General features: G+C 31.0%; 1 protein-coding gene across 13 annotated transcripts in view; it reads right to left on the reverse strand.

Moving 5' to 3' along the window:
* LOC143073589 (nucleolysin TIAR-like) overlaps nucleotides 1-17,655 on the reverse strand; it is a 95,094-nt gene that overhangs the window by 41,368 nt on the left and 36,071 nt on the right. Inside the window, exon 1 of one of the 13 annotated variants that reach the window (XM_076249242.1) lies at nucleotides 13,817-14,540. The exons of 10 other annotated variants lie outside the window; for them this stretch is intronic. In XM_076249242.1, the coding sequence (XP_076105357.1) occupies nucleotides 13,817-13,879 (63 nt within the window). In that variant the 5' untranslated portion in view covers nucleotides 13,880-14,540. Of the gene's footprint in view, nucleotides 1-478; nucleotides 575-3,063; nucleotides 3,190-13,816; nucleotides 14,541-17,655 lie in introns of those variants that run through there. 2 more of the 13 variants (XM_076249241.1, XM_076249240.1) reach the window with 2 other exon arrangements.

Here is a 17,655-nt window from a genome sequence, read left to right on the forward strand (position 1 = left end):
ATTCTCTAAAGATTAACCTAAGTAAGGCTACCACCATGAGGAGTAATGGACCTAATAAATCTATTGAGGTCTATCACATAGAGATTTATAGGTCCATTACTTCTCCGATGTATTTTATACCCTGTTATGATTCTGACCAATCTCTTTATTTTGTCTTTTCGATTTTGTCAAACTATAGACTTTTAAAGTATTGTGCAAATAATTCGGCTGTAATATTTTCTCTCTAAAAATGTCTTGTTTACTCCCAACTTTTATTCCTCATGAAGCCAAAGTTTTCCTATGAATGTTATTGAGTTAAGTTCAACAATTTGAAACACACACAATGATGGAAGATATGAAATCCTGAAAAAAAGGTTTCTTAATTAAAGTTTTTGACAGTTAATTCACAGAATTATCATTCTGCACCATTTACAACTACATGTATAATTCCAAGCCAGTGGTAAATTCATCTGGACTGGAATTAACAAATGGACTATACCTTAGGTAGTATTATATACATCATGGTACTGTTATACTGCTGAGCAAGTAGATTGGACCCTGCCTGTTGGTCCATAGCCATTTCAAAATAATGGACAAAAAATACAATCAACCAGGCAAAAAACTGGTCATGTCTGATTAACAATTAAGCCGTTCATTACTATGCATGTTTCTATAAGGTAACATATGTTCTGTGTAGGACCATATGGTTCAGTAACAGCTTATTATAAAGGTGTAAGTAATCTAAACATCTAATTCAGTTTATACATCAACAAAGAATGCTATTCTTTTTTTTTTTAATTATTGATTGGTTGATGGCTACAGAAACATTTAACATAGATATTAGAGATGTGGCTACCTGCACAGCATTGATCTGTCAAAACAATGAAAACTTCAATTTGATCAGGATATTCTATGCTTGTTAATTAAATTCTATTATAACCTTATCGTTCAATTAACAAATGAAACATGAGAGAAAGTCAATCAGACTGCATTATGAAAACTTAATGATTCCATCACTGGATATCATAATTAAACTACAGTGGTTCAGGCAATCTGATACACAGCATATCACTATAGGAAACAACAGTGGTACGAATGATAGGCAATCTGATACACAGCATATCACTATAGGAAACAACAGTGGTTTGAATGATAGGCAATCTGATACACAGCATATCACTATAGGAAACAACAGTGGTTTGAATGATAGGCAATCTGATACACAGCATATCACTATAGGAAACAACAGTGGTTTGAATGATAGGCAATCTGATACACAGCATATCACTATAGGAAACAACAGTGGTTTGAATGATAGGCAATCTGATACACAGCATATCACTATAGGAAACAACAGTGGTTTGAATGATAGGCAATCTGATACACAGCATATCACTATAGGAAACAACAGTGGTTCGAATGATAGGCAATCTGATACACAGCATATCACTATAGGAAACAACAGTGGTTTGAATGATAGGCAATCTGATACACAGCATATCACTATAGGAAACAACAGAGCATGGCAAGAAACAAAAACCTGCTTTGACAAACAGCGTAATACAATGGGAGATTTCTAAAATTCTCCATAAAGTACACAAAGTCAATTTAATATAGAAACATTCTACAGTGACTTAAATCTAGATTGAACAATTTATTCATTTTCAGTGCCAATCATACACTATATTCTAAGCTGAAATGCACTTGATGCAATCAGCCAAAAAGTCCACGAGAGAGATGGGACAAGTATAAACATATCTTTCTTACAAGTTATATTCTTTTGTTCATACACAAATACAAGGAAAACATATCTGTTACATCAAAATTTCCATTTCACATTTCAAACTTAATAGATGATATTTGAAATAATCTAAATTTGTTTCTTGATGCAATATTAAACACTTGATCTGTTTCTCTGATTTAAATCAATTTTATTTTCAAATCCAATATAAACCTTTCAATTAAATTTGGAAAACAAGCGGTAATGTAAACATCTCTATACATAATCCATATCATTTACAACAATGTAATATATTTATCTAATTCAGATCAATCTATAACGAATACCATAACTTTCTCCACCGAATTCTACGAAACAATTAAGTTATTAGGCTGATGGGTAATTCTAGAAAACAATTTGATTTCATCACATAATTGCTTTAACCTTTTACCACCTCTTTGTAATGCACTACATGAGGACATTTCATTCCACAATATTCACCATTATTGTATCCCCATTATTGTATCCCCATTATCATATCCCATTATTATATCCCCATTTTTACCTCTTCGTAACACACTAAATGAGGACATTTTATTCCACAATATTCACCATTATTGTATCCCCATTATCCAATAGAAATGGTCATTTACTCCAAATTAAACTTCTTATTCTTTTCTATTATTTGATGAAATCTACAACAGCTTGTAAGCATTATGGAGATGGATGGAATGGAATCAACAGAGTTAGTAATTGGACAATTAATGACCATTCTATCGGTTGAAGAAGTATACTGAAACCTTGTCAAGAGTTGGATTACCATGACTTAGTAATATGTGTGAAGCTTCCTTTATTAAGAAGATTTTTATTTTTTTTATTTTTGGTGTTTTAACACCACATTTAAGCTATTTCGTGGCGGCCAGTTTTTTTGGTGGAGGAAGCTGGAGTGCCCAAAGTAAACCACCTACCTTTGATAGAAAAACTGACAATCCTAGTCAATTTCATGTCCTACAGAAAAATCTGTTTAATCTATGTTCAATTCTACCAATCACTGAATCAAGGAGATTGAAGATTGAGATGGTGTGCTACATACTTCGACTAAAATGCAAGATGATATGAGAGATTCCTATGTGTCAGCACAACTTCTCCGTAAAGCAATGCAATAAAAACCAACGATGCTTAAGCATTCAAATTCATAGCCACATGCAATAATTTCAGCTAGATATGTTTTACAAACTGTATGTAGAGCTACTGCTAGCTACATCTCTTTTTTCATTACAGATCATTCAATAATTCAATTATGATGAGAGCCTATTTTACTTATTATTTTCAGTAATACTGTGAAAACTTATGTCAAGCATTACCCGATATTGTGCAGGAATTACTGGATATTGTATAAAAGTATCTGCATGGAATATAATCTGATCGCACTCCAACATAATCACTGACTCACTAACTTAAAAATTCAAAAGTTCCAAGCTGTCACTTTAAATTGAAGTGATATTTACACTAGAATACATTTCAAATTACAAAATGCCAGTTAAATACCACTAAGATTCCACTGTTAATAATTCTGTAACTTGGAATGTCAAGAAAACCAGCAAAAGTCAAGAAAATCCATTTAATATGTAAAATATTTATGTAAAAAAAGTCCTTATAACTAAAAATAGTTCAGAAAAAGAAGGAAGTAATAAAATTCAGGTCATGACAGAAAAACATCAAATCATTAGATTAATTAGGAAGTAACATTTTTAAACAATACCCTTAACACCTTCCTAAAAGGAAATTGGCCATTACATAAAAAACCTCATTACTCGTTAGAACTTAATGGTGTCAGAAATTCTAGGAATTAAACTGAAAGCATCTTCATTAAAGTAGGTTTTTATGTAAAGATTGAGTTTTATAAACAAGTTTTAAGGGGAAGAAAACTTATGAGTAAATTAACTACTGATTGCAACATAAACTGTATGCATAAAAGAATTAGAAACATTGAGACAGAGGGATAGTCAAGCATTATGTTTACTCAATTAAAAGTCCTATTTGTTTAAGTCTGCTGTATTAGACAGCTGAAGCCATATACTTTATCTTTTATAATAGAAGTTAATTCACGTTATTTATTAGTTAGTAATTTAAGGTATTCTACCTCGTTTTTACTTCTGATATTTAAACATTAAAATTATAAACGGAGAGGATTCATATCTCACTTGTCCTAGTCAAAAACCTTGGCAGTAAGTGTATAATGTATTTAGAGAATTGGGTAAAGGTCTCCATCTATTTACAAAGTCTTGGTATAAACATATTTATTTAAATCCAACTGCAAATACATGCAATTAAGCTATTCCCATGTAAAGAATACATATAAAAGCACCCCTACAATTTATGTAGAAAACTGTCATATTTATCAGCTTTCACAGGACTTTAAATTATTATTCTGTCCCAATGCTCGATTTAAAATCTTCAAAAAGTGCATTTAATTTATATTACAGGTATTATGTTTAACTTTCTTTACAATAACTTCAATTCTAACATATATATAGAATTCATAATGTAGAAGGTCACTGTTAATGATTGTGACGCTCATCTTATATAACCCATACATATGCAGATGATATGTTGAATAACTTGTATAACATTTGTACTAAAAGTTTTGATAACGTTTAATGTCTATACATGTTTGATTCTTTAATAATAGTCCTTATAAACTTCTCATTTATCCAAAGAAAAATAGAAATAATCTTTGAATTCAAACAAGCATTCATGAGATAAATATAATTCACCAGATATCAAGTGACATGGATGTAAACAACTTTGTCACAGTACAGCCTTCAACAATGAGCAAAACCCATAGCATATAGTAAGCTGTGAAAGAAGAAATCTCTTTTAAACTCACTTTTTTATTCTAAAGTTACTAAATATACCACAAATTTGATTTTTTTCTGCAAACAAATTATAAATCAGGTCAAATTTTCAGCTCTCAATCATTGTCATAAAAAAACCCAAAAACAGACTTTCAACAGCTTAAGAAATCTTGTAGAACTGTTTGGTTTAATTTTCAATATTGCGTAATCTCTTACCTTAACTGGATTAGTTTGGGTTGCTGTCTCCGTTAACATTCCAAATCAATATAACACAATCAAATAAATAACGCCAATTAATTAGATCATAGATCTCAATTCCGAATCAAGCAAAGATATATCGCAAAACAAATTGAAGCAAAAGGCGAGGATCTTTTTTGACAAATTGCTGAACACAAAGTTTTAAATATATGATGACAGTATGTAACAGTGATCAGATATCAAGGAATGAGTAATAATTATAAAGAGTAAGAAGAATGTTTGCTCCTGGGTATTGAAGAACACATTAGTTTATTGATATGCAAGAATATGGGGTATAATCAATACTAGAATATATAAATACTCTTTATCTATATCACCCAACATGGTATATCTGGACAATTATAATCTACTGACCAGTTACCAGTGTAACAAAAATAGTCTCTCATAGTAGGTCTGGACTATTATCTACTGATCAGTGACCAGTGTTACTAAAGATAGTCAACTGTCAGACTGTCCACTAACCACTAGCCAGTGTAACTGAAGTTCAGCATTGCATGATTGGCCACTAGTGGTAACTGACCACTAGATTGTGTATCTTAGCTTATCAACATGACTTGTGTGACCACTATGGTAACAGTGACCACTAACCTGTGTCTGTTAGCAAACTAGTAACATGACTTATCACTAGCCAGTGTCTGATAACTTATTAACATGACTTATTTGGCCACTATCTACTGATGGTAACTGATCACTAGTTAGTGCCTCAACAGTTAGCAAGCTAGGAAAAGCATTCTAAAGTGTGTGTGCATGTGTGTTTGTGTGGTGTGTGTGGGGGGGGGGGGGGGGGGGAGGGGGGGTCTACAGTAGAGAAAGACTTTCGATGTAACAGTAATAAATAAAGGCTACATTTTTTAATTTCAAAGTTTGAGAACTCCCTCCAATCTGATCCCTTCACTTTGATACTCATAACTATTTTTTTTTCTGCAGTTGCTCAATAATAAAAAATCATGACATCTTGGTTTAAGACCAGCATAAAGTGGATAAGCAAGCTAAAATCCTTGTATGTTGGTCGTTTATGGATAGATGTCTCATTAGCAATCATACCACATCTCCATATTTTTATGTTATTACAGTAAAATTAGTATCTTGAGGATAAATTATCTATTTCCTCTGTCCTACCTCTCTAGAGGTCTACTTTCCATTCCACAATGTGATAAATATAATGTCATTAACAACTGATCTCTAACACTGACATTATACAACTAGGATGAAGCCTGCGAGAAAAACTTGCAAGACACACACCATGGGACGGTCCAATTCAATTAAAATGAGATATAAACATTAAACAATAATACTACATAGAATTCATAACTCCATTCCTATTAAAAGGATCTGTGTTTCCAAGATAATCAAATGCCATCCAAAATATTACTCGACAGTATAGAGAATTGAATGATTTTAATTTCCTCTATGAGAATGTGTTGATAGAAAATCCACTTCATCAAGAAATCAACAACAGTCACTATATGTTATAACACATTTTAATTATTGTAGATTATTCATTTATTTTTGTGGATTGGCGAAAATTGGATATCCATTAAAACTCGATTTGATTTTTATATAAGCAATTCTTTATTGAAAACTTGAATTCTGATTTCACATATACCAACTATATTAACAAAATTAATCTCCCTGAATAATAATGATAAAGAACCAACAGTAATAAATGGAAAAAGGGCTCATAGGGTTTCAGTCAACATATCTAAGGTTGGGTCAATTTATTTGACTCTCATAGGTGGCATCATTTTCAATTCAAAGAAGAGCTGAGTATTTTGGATACAGACAGAGAGAAGACTGATCAAGCATGATACATCCCTTGTTGACAGGAGCAAAGTACAGATAGAGAAATTCTGATGTTAAATCATGCCATATCATGATACGTAAACAAGGAATAAAAAACATTTGATACTTATTTTAAGGACCGATACTCATCATACGCTTTTTGATTTAATAGGTAGAGTAACTTGAGGCATGCATAATTCATAGAAACACACCAGCTTTCCATCGATACAGTATTTGAACAAGATAAATTACAATTGATATTCTAAACAAGTATTAATCTTTTATGAAGCAATTTAAACAAATAAACCATACTTAAACCCAACCATAGCATCACTTTCTCATTATATATTAAGACTTGGGATTTCAAATAAAATTTATCCCCATTTCCTAAATATCGATCGCAAATAAAAAATCTTGAATGTCAAATCCAACTACTTAAATTTATCAAATTACGAACCATTAAAAGACACTAACATAGACTATGGAATGATGAAAAAAATATTGGGGACTGTTATTTCCCCAAGGTACAGCAGTTTCCATGTTTACCTAATCAATACAAAGTATTATAGAAAATTATATATCAAACTTTCCGTCATATTTCAATACCAACCATGAATAATTCATTAATTCATTTTCAAAAAGCTATTTCAAACATTTCATATCATGTGATACAACATATTATACAATTAAACCCAAATGAATTGAGTGCATCGTTGAACCTATTTTATTTCATATTACTAGTTTTATAATTTTCTCTTTTCGTGTCTACCAACGTAATATGTTATAGAATTTCATATATATTCAATTAAAATTTATGAATATTTGATAATGTAATCAGCTAGAAGGTATAATTATAAAAAGATGACCATTTATCTATACAGTCTCTGTAGAGTAACCTTCAAGGCTTGTGTCAACAAATTGCATTAATTTTAGATGACTTGAAATGACTGTATATTATTTTTTGTTCTTTTCAAATACCAAAAATTACAAATAAAAATGGATGAACAAATTGATGTCTCATTTAGACATGGACTTCCTGTCTTAAAAACATGAACTGGGAGCTGTTTTGCTATTGAATATAAAATAAAATTGTACCAGTATGATTAATATCAGAAGACTGTTTTGGTATATGTCAACTATATATCTAAAGGTTTGTCAGGAAAGAATTGAAATGCAAAACTTGAAATGAAGGCCACCATGACCTAAATGTTGCTGTAGTAGAGAAACATACGAATGCTGGGTATGGATATAGGACTCTTTTTCCACAGTTACATTGTACCATAAATAACAATAAATTATCACCAAGAAAACTCATCAAACAGTCCAACCACACAGTTATTTTTTTATAAAATGAGGGATTATTTCCGCGACAACAGAAAGAACTGCTACATAAATAAGTCAAGTCTACATTTAAATCATAAATAACAAGGGAATATCATGGAGTTATTTGGAACCATAGAAAGATATATAATGGTAACTTCATCCAATGACAATTTCCATCAAGTAAGAAGACTAAACCATTACTATCCACAACTGGTTATGTTTAGTTATACATTATATCTACAGTAGAACAGATGCTATAAGCATTCACACACTTATTATCTCCTTAATATGGTCATCTCCTAGTAATCATTCAGACAAAACTGGGAAAGTGAACACCAGGAAATTATCTAAGATAGAATTACATCTCGTAATCGCTACTCTCCAATAGATTTAATACCTAGACAAAATGTAAAAGTCTTGTAATAACGTCCTTAAGGGAATATGCTTTGACAGAATTGAACTACTGTATACACTATTTCAAGTGTTTACTGATGCCGAAAGCAAACACAACTTTAATGATAAAATCCATTATGGAATATAATGGTGCACATTATCATGGTCTAACAGACGAGCTTGACTTAGCTTACATTTTATCTTAGCACATTCAAGCTCTATATAAACAACGGAGATTTCATTAGGCAATTCTTGTCACGTTTTTCAGTGTGGTAAATCCTTTTCACACTACTCCGTGTTATACTTGCATGCATGAAGTTAGAACTTTTCCGTTTCACGCCAAAACATGATACAATGGTGGTATCAATTTTATGTTTACTTACCAAGATTTGAAACTGATATCATTTCTTCACTTTTGAACAATTTATTCTGGTTAATCTTGAGAAATGTGCTTTCTTAATTTGAGTTTTTGGGGGGGTCACCCTCAAGTTTTACAATATGGTGAGATTTTCTGTTTGATCTAAGAATACCAGAATTATTTATCAGTTAACTCACACAATTTTTTTTATCTTACAATGGCTCAGACCAATCACTCATATAGCTTTAGATTCATTTTGAGAAATGTACAAAAAAAGCCTGAGATATTTCCTTATAAGATTTAATAAATTAATTGATTAATTGTGTGTCGGTGTTTTAAAAGCCACTTTCACCACTATTGGAATACAGCGTTGCGCCAGGCCAGTATATATTGGTGGAAATAGTTAAAAGAAAATGATCAGATCTCTAATATGGAAAAGAAGACAGATTATTCTTTCTTTTTTTTTAAACTCCAGAGGGTGGAAGCATATGGTATTTGGCATCTGACCCTTATCCTGGTGCCCCACCCAGGCTTGCACATTTGAAAGTTTGTGATTTCCTCAGTTTAAGCTTGTTATCTTAATTTGTATATTCTTAATCAAACTATGAGATTTGAGCATTGGTAAATGACTGTTGCTTAAACTTCTATGCATCAGTATCAATTCAATAGGTTTTTTTAGCATCTCAAAAAATATTTATAAAGATGACTGTGTACCAGTATACAGCAATAAATCTTTTGAACTTTTTGTACAAAATTGTAAAGAAAAAATCAATACCTAAGCTTAATTCAAGTTTTTCAGGCATATTTTACTCCATCATCAATCACGCAATAGATTTGATTTTAAGTTGATACAAAAAGTATGAAAAATATGCTTGACATATTCTAAACTATCCCAGAAAAGCATAAGTCTTATTGTTGAATTAGTGTGTTAAAAAGACACATCAAATTTTAAAAGGCGTTAATGTCTTTCTAAATAATGAACTAAAATAGATTTCAAGGCTTATGTATGACTTCACGCTTTAAACATTCCTTTACTCTAAAAGATTCTAATTAAAGTCTTCCAAACATCCAAATAATTGTCTGATTATACACGACCAATGCTAGGCTAATTACTTTTAATTAAGGCTTCTTTTTAAAAACCGATAATTTGAAGTTTTTCATATAGGTAGAGGTTGTATGCATTCAAAAATTTGATTTGAAAGTACAGTCGACAGATTTAGAAAGGAAATACAAAGCGTCTCATCTAAAATTGAATTATTCATAATTTCTTATTGACGAAAGCTTTTCTATTCTTCAGAGGAACTCTACTATTGAGGCAGTATAATAAAGCGGTGAAAGGGTTTAATAATATCACCAGCTGTGTACGTAACTTCTATTGTGCACTGTTATAAGGGGGATCCAATTAAATATAATTTCTGTGTTGAGAATATACTTTTGGTATTTGTCAAAGTAATTAAGTCAATCATTTGAATTACCTTGTGAATTTAACCTTTTTTTGTGTACAAAAATTAAATATGGCGTAATCAGTCCCGACTTGTTTACTTATAAAACCCGTTGAGATTAGACGGGGGATGTTGTTTTTTGAGAAGTTCAGCACATGTTACTTATTGGAAGTCAAACAGGCAGAAATCATTTTTGTGTAATCCTGTTTGCTTAACCCCTACGATTTCAAGCATTATCACGCGACAGCTTGGACAGCATTACTGAATTTCAGCATAATTTCATAAATCTATGGTTTACATATAGAGGTGTAAGGCAGGGCTTTTTCTTGTGAAACATCATCATTAAAAGTGTATAACTGTGACGTCAGGTGTAGGTTAAAGTGACTGGCACCCCCAAAGAAGGCAATGGTTACAATATTAATGTTTATCTCATTTTTCTCACGAGATTTTTATGCAAACTACATCCTTTCTAACTTCCTGTCTAACAAGACATTTATAAAATATTCTCTCTGCATCAATGGACATTAAAATGAAAGGCTTAAAACTTTTTGAATTGAAATGACCTCAAAATATTTTCTTCACATATAAATGTGCACTTAATGTTTAATATAATAAGACACAAATATATTCAGTTATGTAACTATGACACTGCTAAAACATTCTTCAAACTGTAAATGCATTTAAACATGTGGGTCTTTGTCTACTGTTCAAGACCCAATGGTTACTACTACAGAATTATTTACTTTGATGAATTTTAGTACTTGGGTAGCTGTCACACTGACATTTACCCATCATCATCTTTATTTATATGGAAGTGATGAGAACAGAATTTATTTATTTTACCACTCAGGTTCGAATCACAAATGGAAAAGTTTGATTAGTATCAGGACAGAAACATTTAGAAACACTCAATAACATAAAAATATCCAACCATCTAAATGCTCTCCTGATGTGAGAAATACAATGTCAAAAACCAATATGGCAGCCCCCAGGAGAGCACTACATTAAAGTTTGAAGGCATCAAACATTGAGCTTTCAGTATGATAAAAAGATATGTGTGGTTTTACTGTGGTATAATCAATGAGAGAGGGAATGTCACAATTAACCAAACATATCTATACTTTTCTTTCCATTTCAGTATGAAATCACTTAACTTGGTATGAAAGCAGAACTGCTTAAAAAAAAAAACCTTTTATACCAATAAGAACCTTTGTCTTGGTGTTTTGTTTTACTTAAGGTGGGAAAGCTGTTATCAGACAAGCTTTAAACTTAACTGCTCTTTTTCAATAATTGATATTGGTTTGCAGTTAAGAATTCACATAGAATAACTATACATGGTCTTAAAATGTTAAGTTTTTTTTGGTACAAGGCTTAGAAACAGGAAGAATCCAAAGCTTAGAAACAGGAAGAATCCAAACCTTTGAAGACAATTCATCATCATTTTCCAGATGAGTACAAATACATTTTATATTTTAAGACAATTGTTGTCTTCATACAGCAACACTTACAACTGTTTCAAATATGCAGCGAGACACTTTCAGAAATTCTGTGAATTTGTGTTCTTTATTGATGTCATAAATAAAACTATACGGAAATACATTATCAATGTCACAAAAAAAGCAATATACGGTCAGTGACTGTATAGTACAAACGGATATTCGGTCAATGCAATTTGACCGTGCAAATAGCAAAGTTGCAGTATAATATAGCCATTTGGAAGTGAAAAACACTATTGCATTTTGCAGGGAAGAAAACTAAAGTGTTTCTCAATGAAAAATACCAAGGCATTTCTCAGTGAAGGATGCTATTGGATTAGAAGTAATCAAATTGTAGAAATAACAACACAAATTTATGTGAAACTTTATAGACCTCTCATAATTATTATTTATTAATGTAACAATGTTAAGTATGGTTAATTTGTAATTAATTTTTTATTGTAATCGTTACAGTGACCTAAATCTATCTATACTTAATTCAGGTTAGGACATAATTACAATAGGAACGGACATCTATACATCTAACTATTTTCAGCGGATATTTCCACAAAATTCTATACTTTTATCTTTTAAATTCTCATGTATGTTATCACATCTACTGATCACATAACAAACTTCTAATAGTGATTAAAACATTCGTATGATCCAATGACCAAATGACCAGCAACTTAACAGCTCCCATTAAATTAGTGACTACATACACATGTCCAGTATACTACAACTACCAAAATAGAGGCCACAAAAACAGGATCAGTATTTACCTACACTACCAAAATAATAGTGGCATCATAAATAATACAACTGTAACCCTACATCTAGATCTACAGAATTAATGGCCTAATACACATGACCATTAATCTGCAGCTACCAAAATAGTGGCCTTATAAATATGACAAGTAACATATAGCTTTTATAGTGTTCTCATTAATATGACCAGTAAACCTTAAGCTACCAAAATAGTGGCCATGTACCTTTACACCGACAGCTTAGCTTGAAATATACCAAAATATTAAAACTGAAGTTAACAACAATTAACTTGCAATACACCAAAATACTGACTAAGTTTAGGACACATCTACTTAAAATCCTTCTTAGGTTAAACAAACTTGCTCTCTAAAGCGTTTAGATTCACTTGAATGTTTTATTTTTTTTTTAATGATACACTTCAATGAACATAATACATTTAATCAATTGGATTTTGTCACTTTACAACTTTTTTATCTTTAGAAATCAAGTGAAAACTTCCAAAATCACATACCCTGAAGGCAGCGTGAAAATTATCTAGAGAACAATTTTATAAACAAGGATGTTATATTCTCACAATTAGTAAACTATAAAGTCCTTTTGACACCTAGTTAGTTGTAAATACAACAAAGTTTGGCTACTAGCAATGTTTTACCAGGAAGACATGCTACGACCAAATCAAAATTAAATTACCATAAAATCATTTAATTTCTCATATACCAATTTACAGACTATGTACATATTTACTTTTATATAGGAATCTATTAAAAACCTTATTTTTCTACTTTGAATGAATTTAATTGCACTGTGATGTAATCGTAGGTCAGAAATCTTCAAACTTAATTTATATCATTGAAAAATTTTCTTTTCCAATTGATTAAATCAAAAACAAATTTAAATTTAAATCATTTGAGTTAATCCAAAAGAAATTGAACTTCTTGTTGGCAGTGTAATAAAACCATATTTAAATTGCATAATTCTGGTTTAAATGGTTACTAAGAGATTTTTATCACAAATATGGTTTAAATTTTGAAATACTTATAAACCTTATTGAACAAAACTTTAAGAAATTGATACAATTAGCGTCCCTTATTAGATAAGAATGTATAATGACTAAAGAAATTTCTGTAACTTAGTTTATGTGGAAAAATACAAAGTAAGCCACATCATCTATCAAGTGTATTGTATGGAGTTACAAAATAAAACTTCTTCCAAATAAATATCAATTGGTTTAACAATAATCCAAATTGTTTACACTGAAGTTTCAATTCCTTATAAATAAATTACCCCTTTACCTAAAAATCTAATTTCACCAATAAAAAATTATCAATAAAAAAATTAAATAATTTAAAATTAACTTTATTCTTTCTAAAATAGCAAATAACGAATTTTAGAAAAATACTTAAAAAAAAAAATTACAAAATCCAAGTTGTTGAAAAAATTGAAAAAAAGTGTTTTCTTACCATTAAATCAGACTGTTTTATAGGCATAGGAACATACTGAACGTAATATTGGTACGGGTGCATCCTGACGTTATTGCCGGCGAACCTCCTAAGATTAACAACGGGTTTTATCCTTGGAACAGGTGTTAATGAGGAGCCTGCCGAGGCTAGCTGTAAAGCAGCAATAGTACTGAATTGATCCAGACTGACGAGGAACTACGCTACACAATTATACACTGTCACAGTTCAATATAGATAAACAGGTGAATGCGTGTGTGTCAGCTTTCCTATAATGTGTTCAATATTCACTCACTTTTTTCATTCATGCACGGCTGTGGACAATTTCCTGTCGTTATAAAGAAGATTATCACTAATTTTCTTTTTTTTTCCACTAGTGGCCGTTAAAAAAAAGGTAGCATTAATAACTAACTATTAGTAAAATAAACGTTTGGTGTTAGCTGTAGTAATTGGTTTCCATTGCATTACGAGTGAAGGTATGACATGGGTGATCTGAGGGTACGAGTCCTCCAAGGTGACAAGTGAAATATGTCTTCTGGTCCTCTAAATGACGATCAATCAGTGAATCATCCGTACTTCTGTTATCCAAAGATCTAGTCAACCGTGTCCACAAATAAGTCTACAGTTCCCAAGCAAAATAACTCAACCAAGACTGAATTTCATACATTTGAAATGAAATTGAAATTACCTTTTTCACTGATGCACTCGTTCTCGTATTGCTTCATGTATTATTAACTCTCAAACATTTAAATATCAAGTTGGCTTTGTGCAAATCAACATTTTCCCTGCTTTAAATTTTTTATGAAACGTAGCCATAATTATGAATAGGGATTAGAGGTATAAAATGTACATATAAAACTGACAAAATTTGGCTTCAATTCATTTCTTATCTGAACCCAAGCCATCCCCTGGGAAACTGGACCCATGAAAATCAGTCATTTAACAATCATATATAGTTAGTTATATTGACAACATGAAGAGAATTAATCCTAGGCCAAATATAAATGTCAATACACAACAAAGGATGAAAAATTCAAACTTAATAACTTTATGATTACCACTTTTAAGTGTTCATTTGTCATTCTACTCACAAAATTGATTTCACTAAATTAATAAAATATGGATATTTCAGTGAAATATGTAAATTATTTATTAACAGAATCTGGACAACATATGTTTTGAAACAGTACAAGTAAAAATATAAACCAGAGTTTTTTCAGAATGTTGATGTTTCAAATAAATATCACTGGTCAATGTAACTTCCCAAAAAATATCTAAACATTTAGGTTATGCAATAAAAGTCAAAATTAAACCTTCCCTGAAAACTAATTATCAAAGTAAATACAAAAACAAAGGAGTAAAAAAACTTTTGTTGTTGCAATTTTCTTCCTTTTTGTTGACTTTAGTCTTAAGTTCTTCTAACTATCTAGCAAACATCTTGTCCGTGGACAGTTTATGCTATGTTTTCATTGTACAGTGTATTATGCGTATATGTTTTCCTGCAACAGATGACATTGCCTTCAAGATGACTCATTTATATCAAGTTGAGCTACCACTGCAAATGTTACCTTCAAAAGGCATATGTGGGTATCATATGACATAATGTTCATTCTTATAAAGAAGCCACATATTTTGGGCAATATTAATGTGTTTTGAAAGACCAGAGATCCTACAGATACAGAATTACTATCCATATTCTTTTCATTTGAGTTTTTGGTCCACACATGCATCTATCTCATTTTCATTTTCTTGTCAAGTAATGAAACTCACATAAGCCACTATGTTGAACAAATGATCTATGACAGTTCTTGTCCATTCATTTTTGATGCGTTTTCTTATTTGATTTTGCCATGTGATTATGGACTTTCCGAATTGATTTTCCTCTGAGTTCGGTATTTTTGTGATTTTACTTTTTTCTAAGTAGTGAAAATTATCTTTAGGCTCTTAAGATGCAAGTGGCCATGTGGTTGGCCAGCTAGATCATTGGAAACTTTTAAAAACAAGATACCCTGAAGATAGATGTGGCCAAGTTATGTTCTATATTGCCCAGAGTAGTCTGAGAGGATTTTTTTTATGTAAAAGTGGCAAAAAAAACCCTTGCATTTGCTCAAAGGTCAATGTGTATTAAAAAGATGATTTAAAGAATGACAACTTTCTGATAACTTGTAAAATGTGTTTAGATTATAAGGGCAATCATAAGAAAAACAAAAATCTCTCACTTGAAACTACTCCTTTACAGCTTCAGACATTTGAATTGTCATTTTTCATTAATAACAAAAAATTTGGACACTAAACTACCAACAAAATGTCAAGTAACTGTAGTTAGAGGAAACAAATTCACCTCGTCATCAAAATTGTATATTAAAATGTAATCAAATGTTCATGCAGTATGAACATCTAGGCTTTTAAAGGATAGAAAAAACCAAAAGTAAAATCAATAGAAAATATCTGATGAAGGAACAACATATAATAATGAAATTTCCTTACAAAGAAACTGAAATGTTGTTAACAACAGTACTACATCCTCTCATGAAGAAAATACCATACTTTCAGCTGTTGCATATTGGGTCTTTATAGAGAAAATTACACATATTATACTGAACACGGGGTACATAAAAGGGTCAAACATCTGATTTAGAAATATTTGATTGCTTCCTAAAAATATCTATGATTGATTGATTGATTGTATTTTAATGCCTCATTTAAGTACTGCTTTTGGGCTATTTCGTGGCGGCTAGTTTTTATTAGTGGAGGAAGCTGCAGTGCCCGGAGAAAACCACAGACCTTCGATAGGAAAACTTACAACCCTAGTCAATTAAGATTGCAGACAAGTGCACCTGCATGAGCGGGGTTTGAACTCCCATAATTGACTGACTAGTGATTACAGTAGTAACTACTTAGACCACTCGTCCACTCCAGCCTCCAAAAATATCTATGAAAATTATTCCATGTTATCCTAGTCTTTAAAAGTGTATAAAGTGCAAAATTTACTAGCAAGAGAGCAATTAAAAATTATAAGTCAAGCAAACAGGAAACACTATGGCCAAATCCACAAGACAGAATTTTTTTTTAACCACACATGACTATGTCCTCAACATAACATGTTGACTGGGGTATACTAAAATAATCAACCTTTTAAAACAGTTAAAGAGAATAGTAAAAACCCTCATTAGTGCATCACTAATGGATTAAATCCAATGCTTTATAATTCAGGATTTTTTAATGGAGTTTTTTGCTTCATTTATTTTACCAAATTATATTTGACTATATTTTTAATGACAAGTTTAGATGAAAGAGAAGATTAAACAAAGCTATATAAAGTATATAGAGTGAATATGAACAAGGTTTTAATGGTTTTGCATATTAAGGAGATTGTAACATATGTATATCTACTAATCAATACCTGTATAAAGCAACAGGTGTAGGTAAATTAGAGGTAGAAATCATTTGTCATTATTATAGATCTTCACAAATAATATAAAATTCTTACAAAATGTAATACTCCTTTTAAATTATTTTTTTTTTTACTGTATAATGGCTTTCAACTAATTTGACTATCATATTTGGGCAGACACTCAGTTTTTATGTTACAGAATTTAATGTAAGTTTTATTGAGTGGACACGATATAATATAAGTTAGTCCTAAAGATGTTTTGATCTGTGTTGTATAAGAATGGATTAACAGGTCTATACCAAACTAATGTAACAGTATCAGGCTGCTAAATATGTTCTGTTTTCAAAATGAGCAAGTTTAATAAAGGTACCATGGCCAAAAACCCTTTAAGGCTTTCTGTAAAGAAAAAGAAGGATTCAAAATACATTTTTTTCAAGACTGTATGCTG

This window comes from Mytilus galloprovincialis, chromosome 4 (assembly GCF_965363235.1).
Source record: "Mytilus galloprovincialis chromosome 4, xbMytGall1.hap1.1, whole genome shotgun sequence".
Classification (NCBI taxonomy): Eukaryota; Metazoa; Mollusca; class Bivalvia; order Mytilida; family Mytilidae; genus Mytilus; species Mytilus galloprovincialis.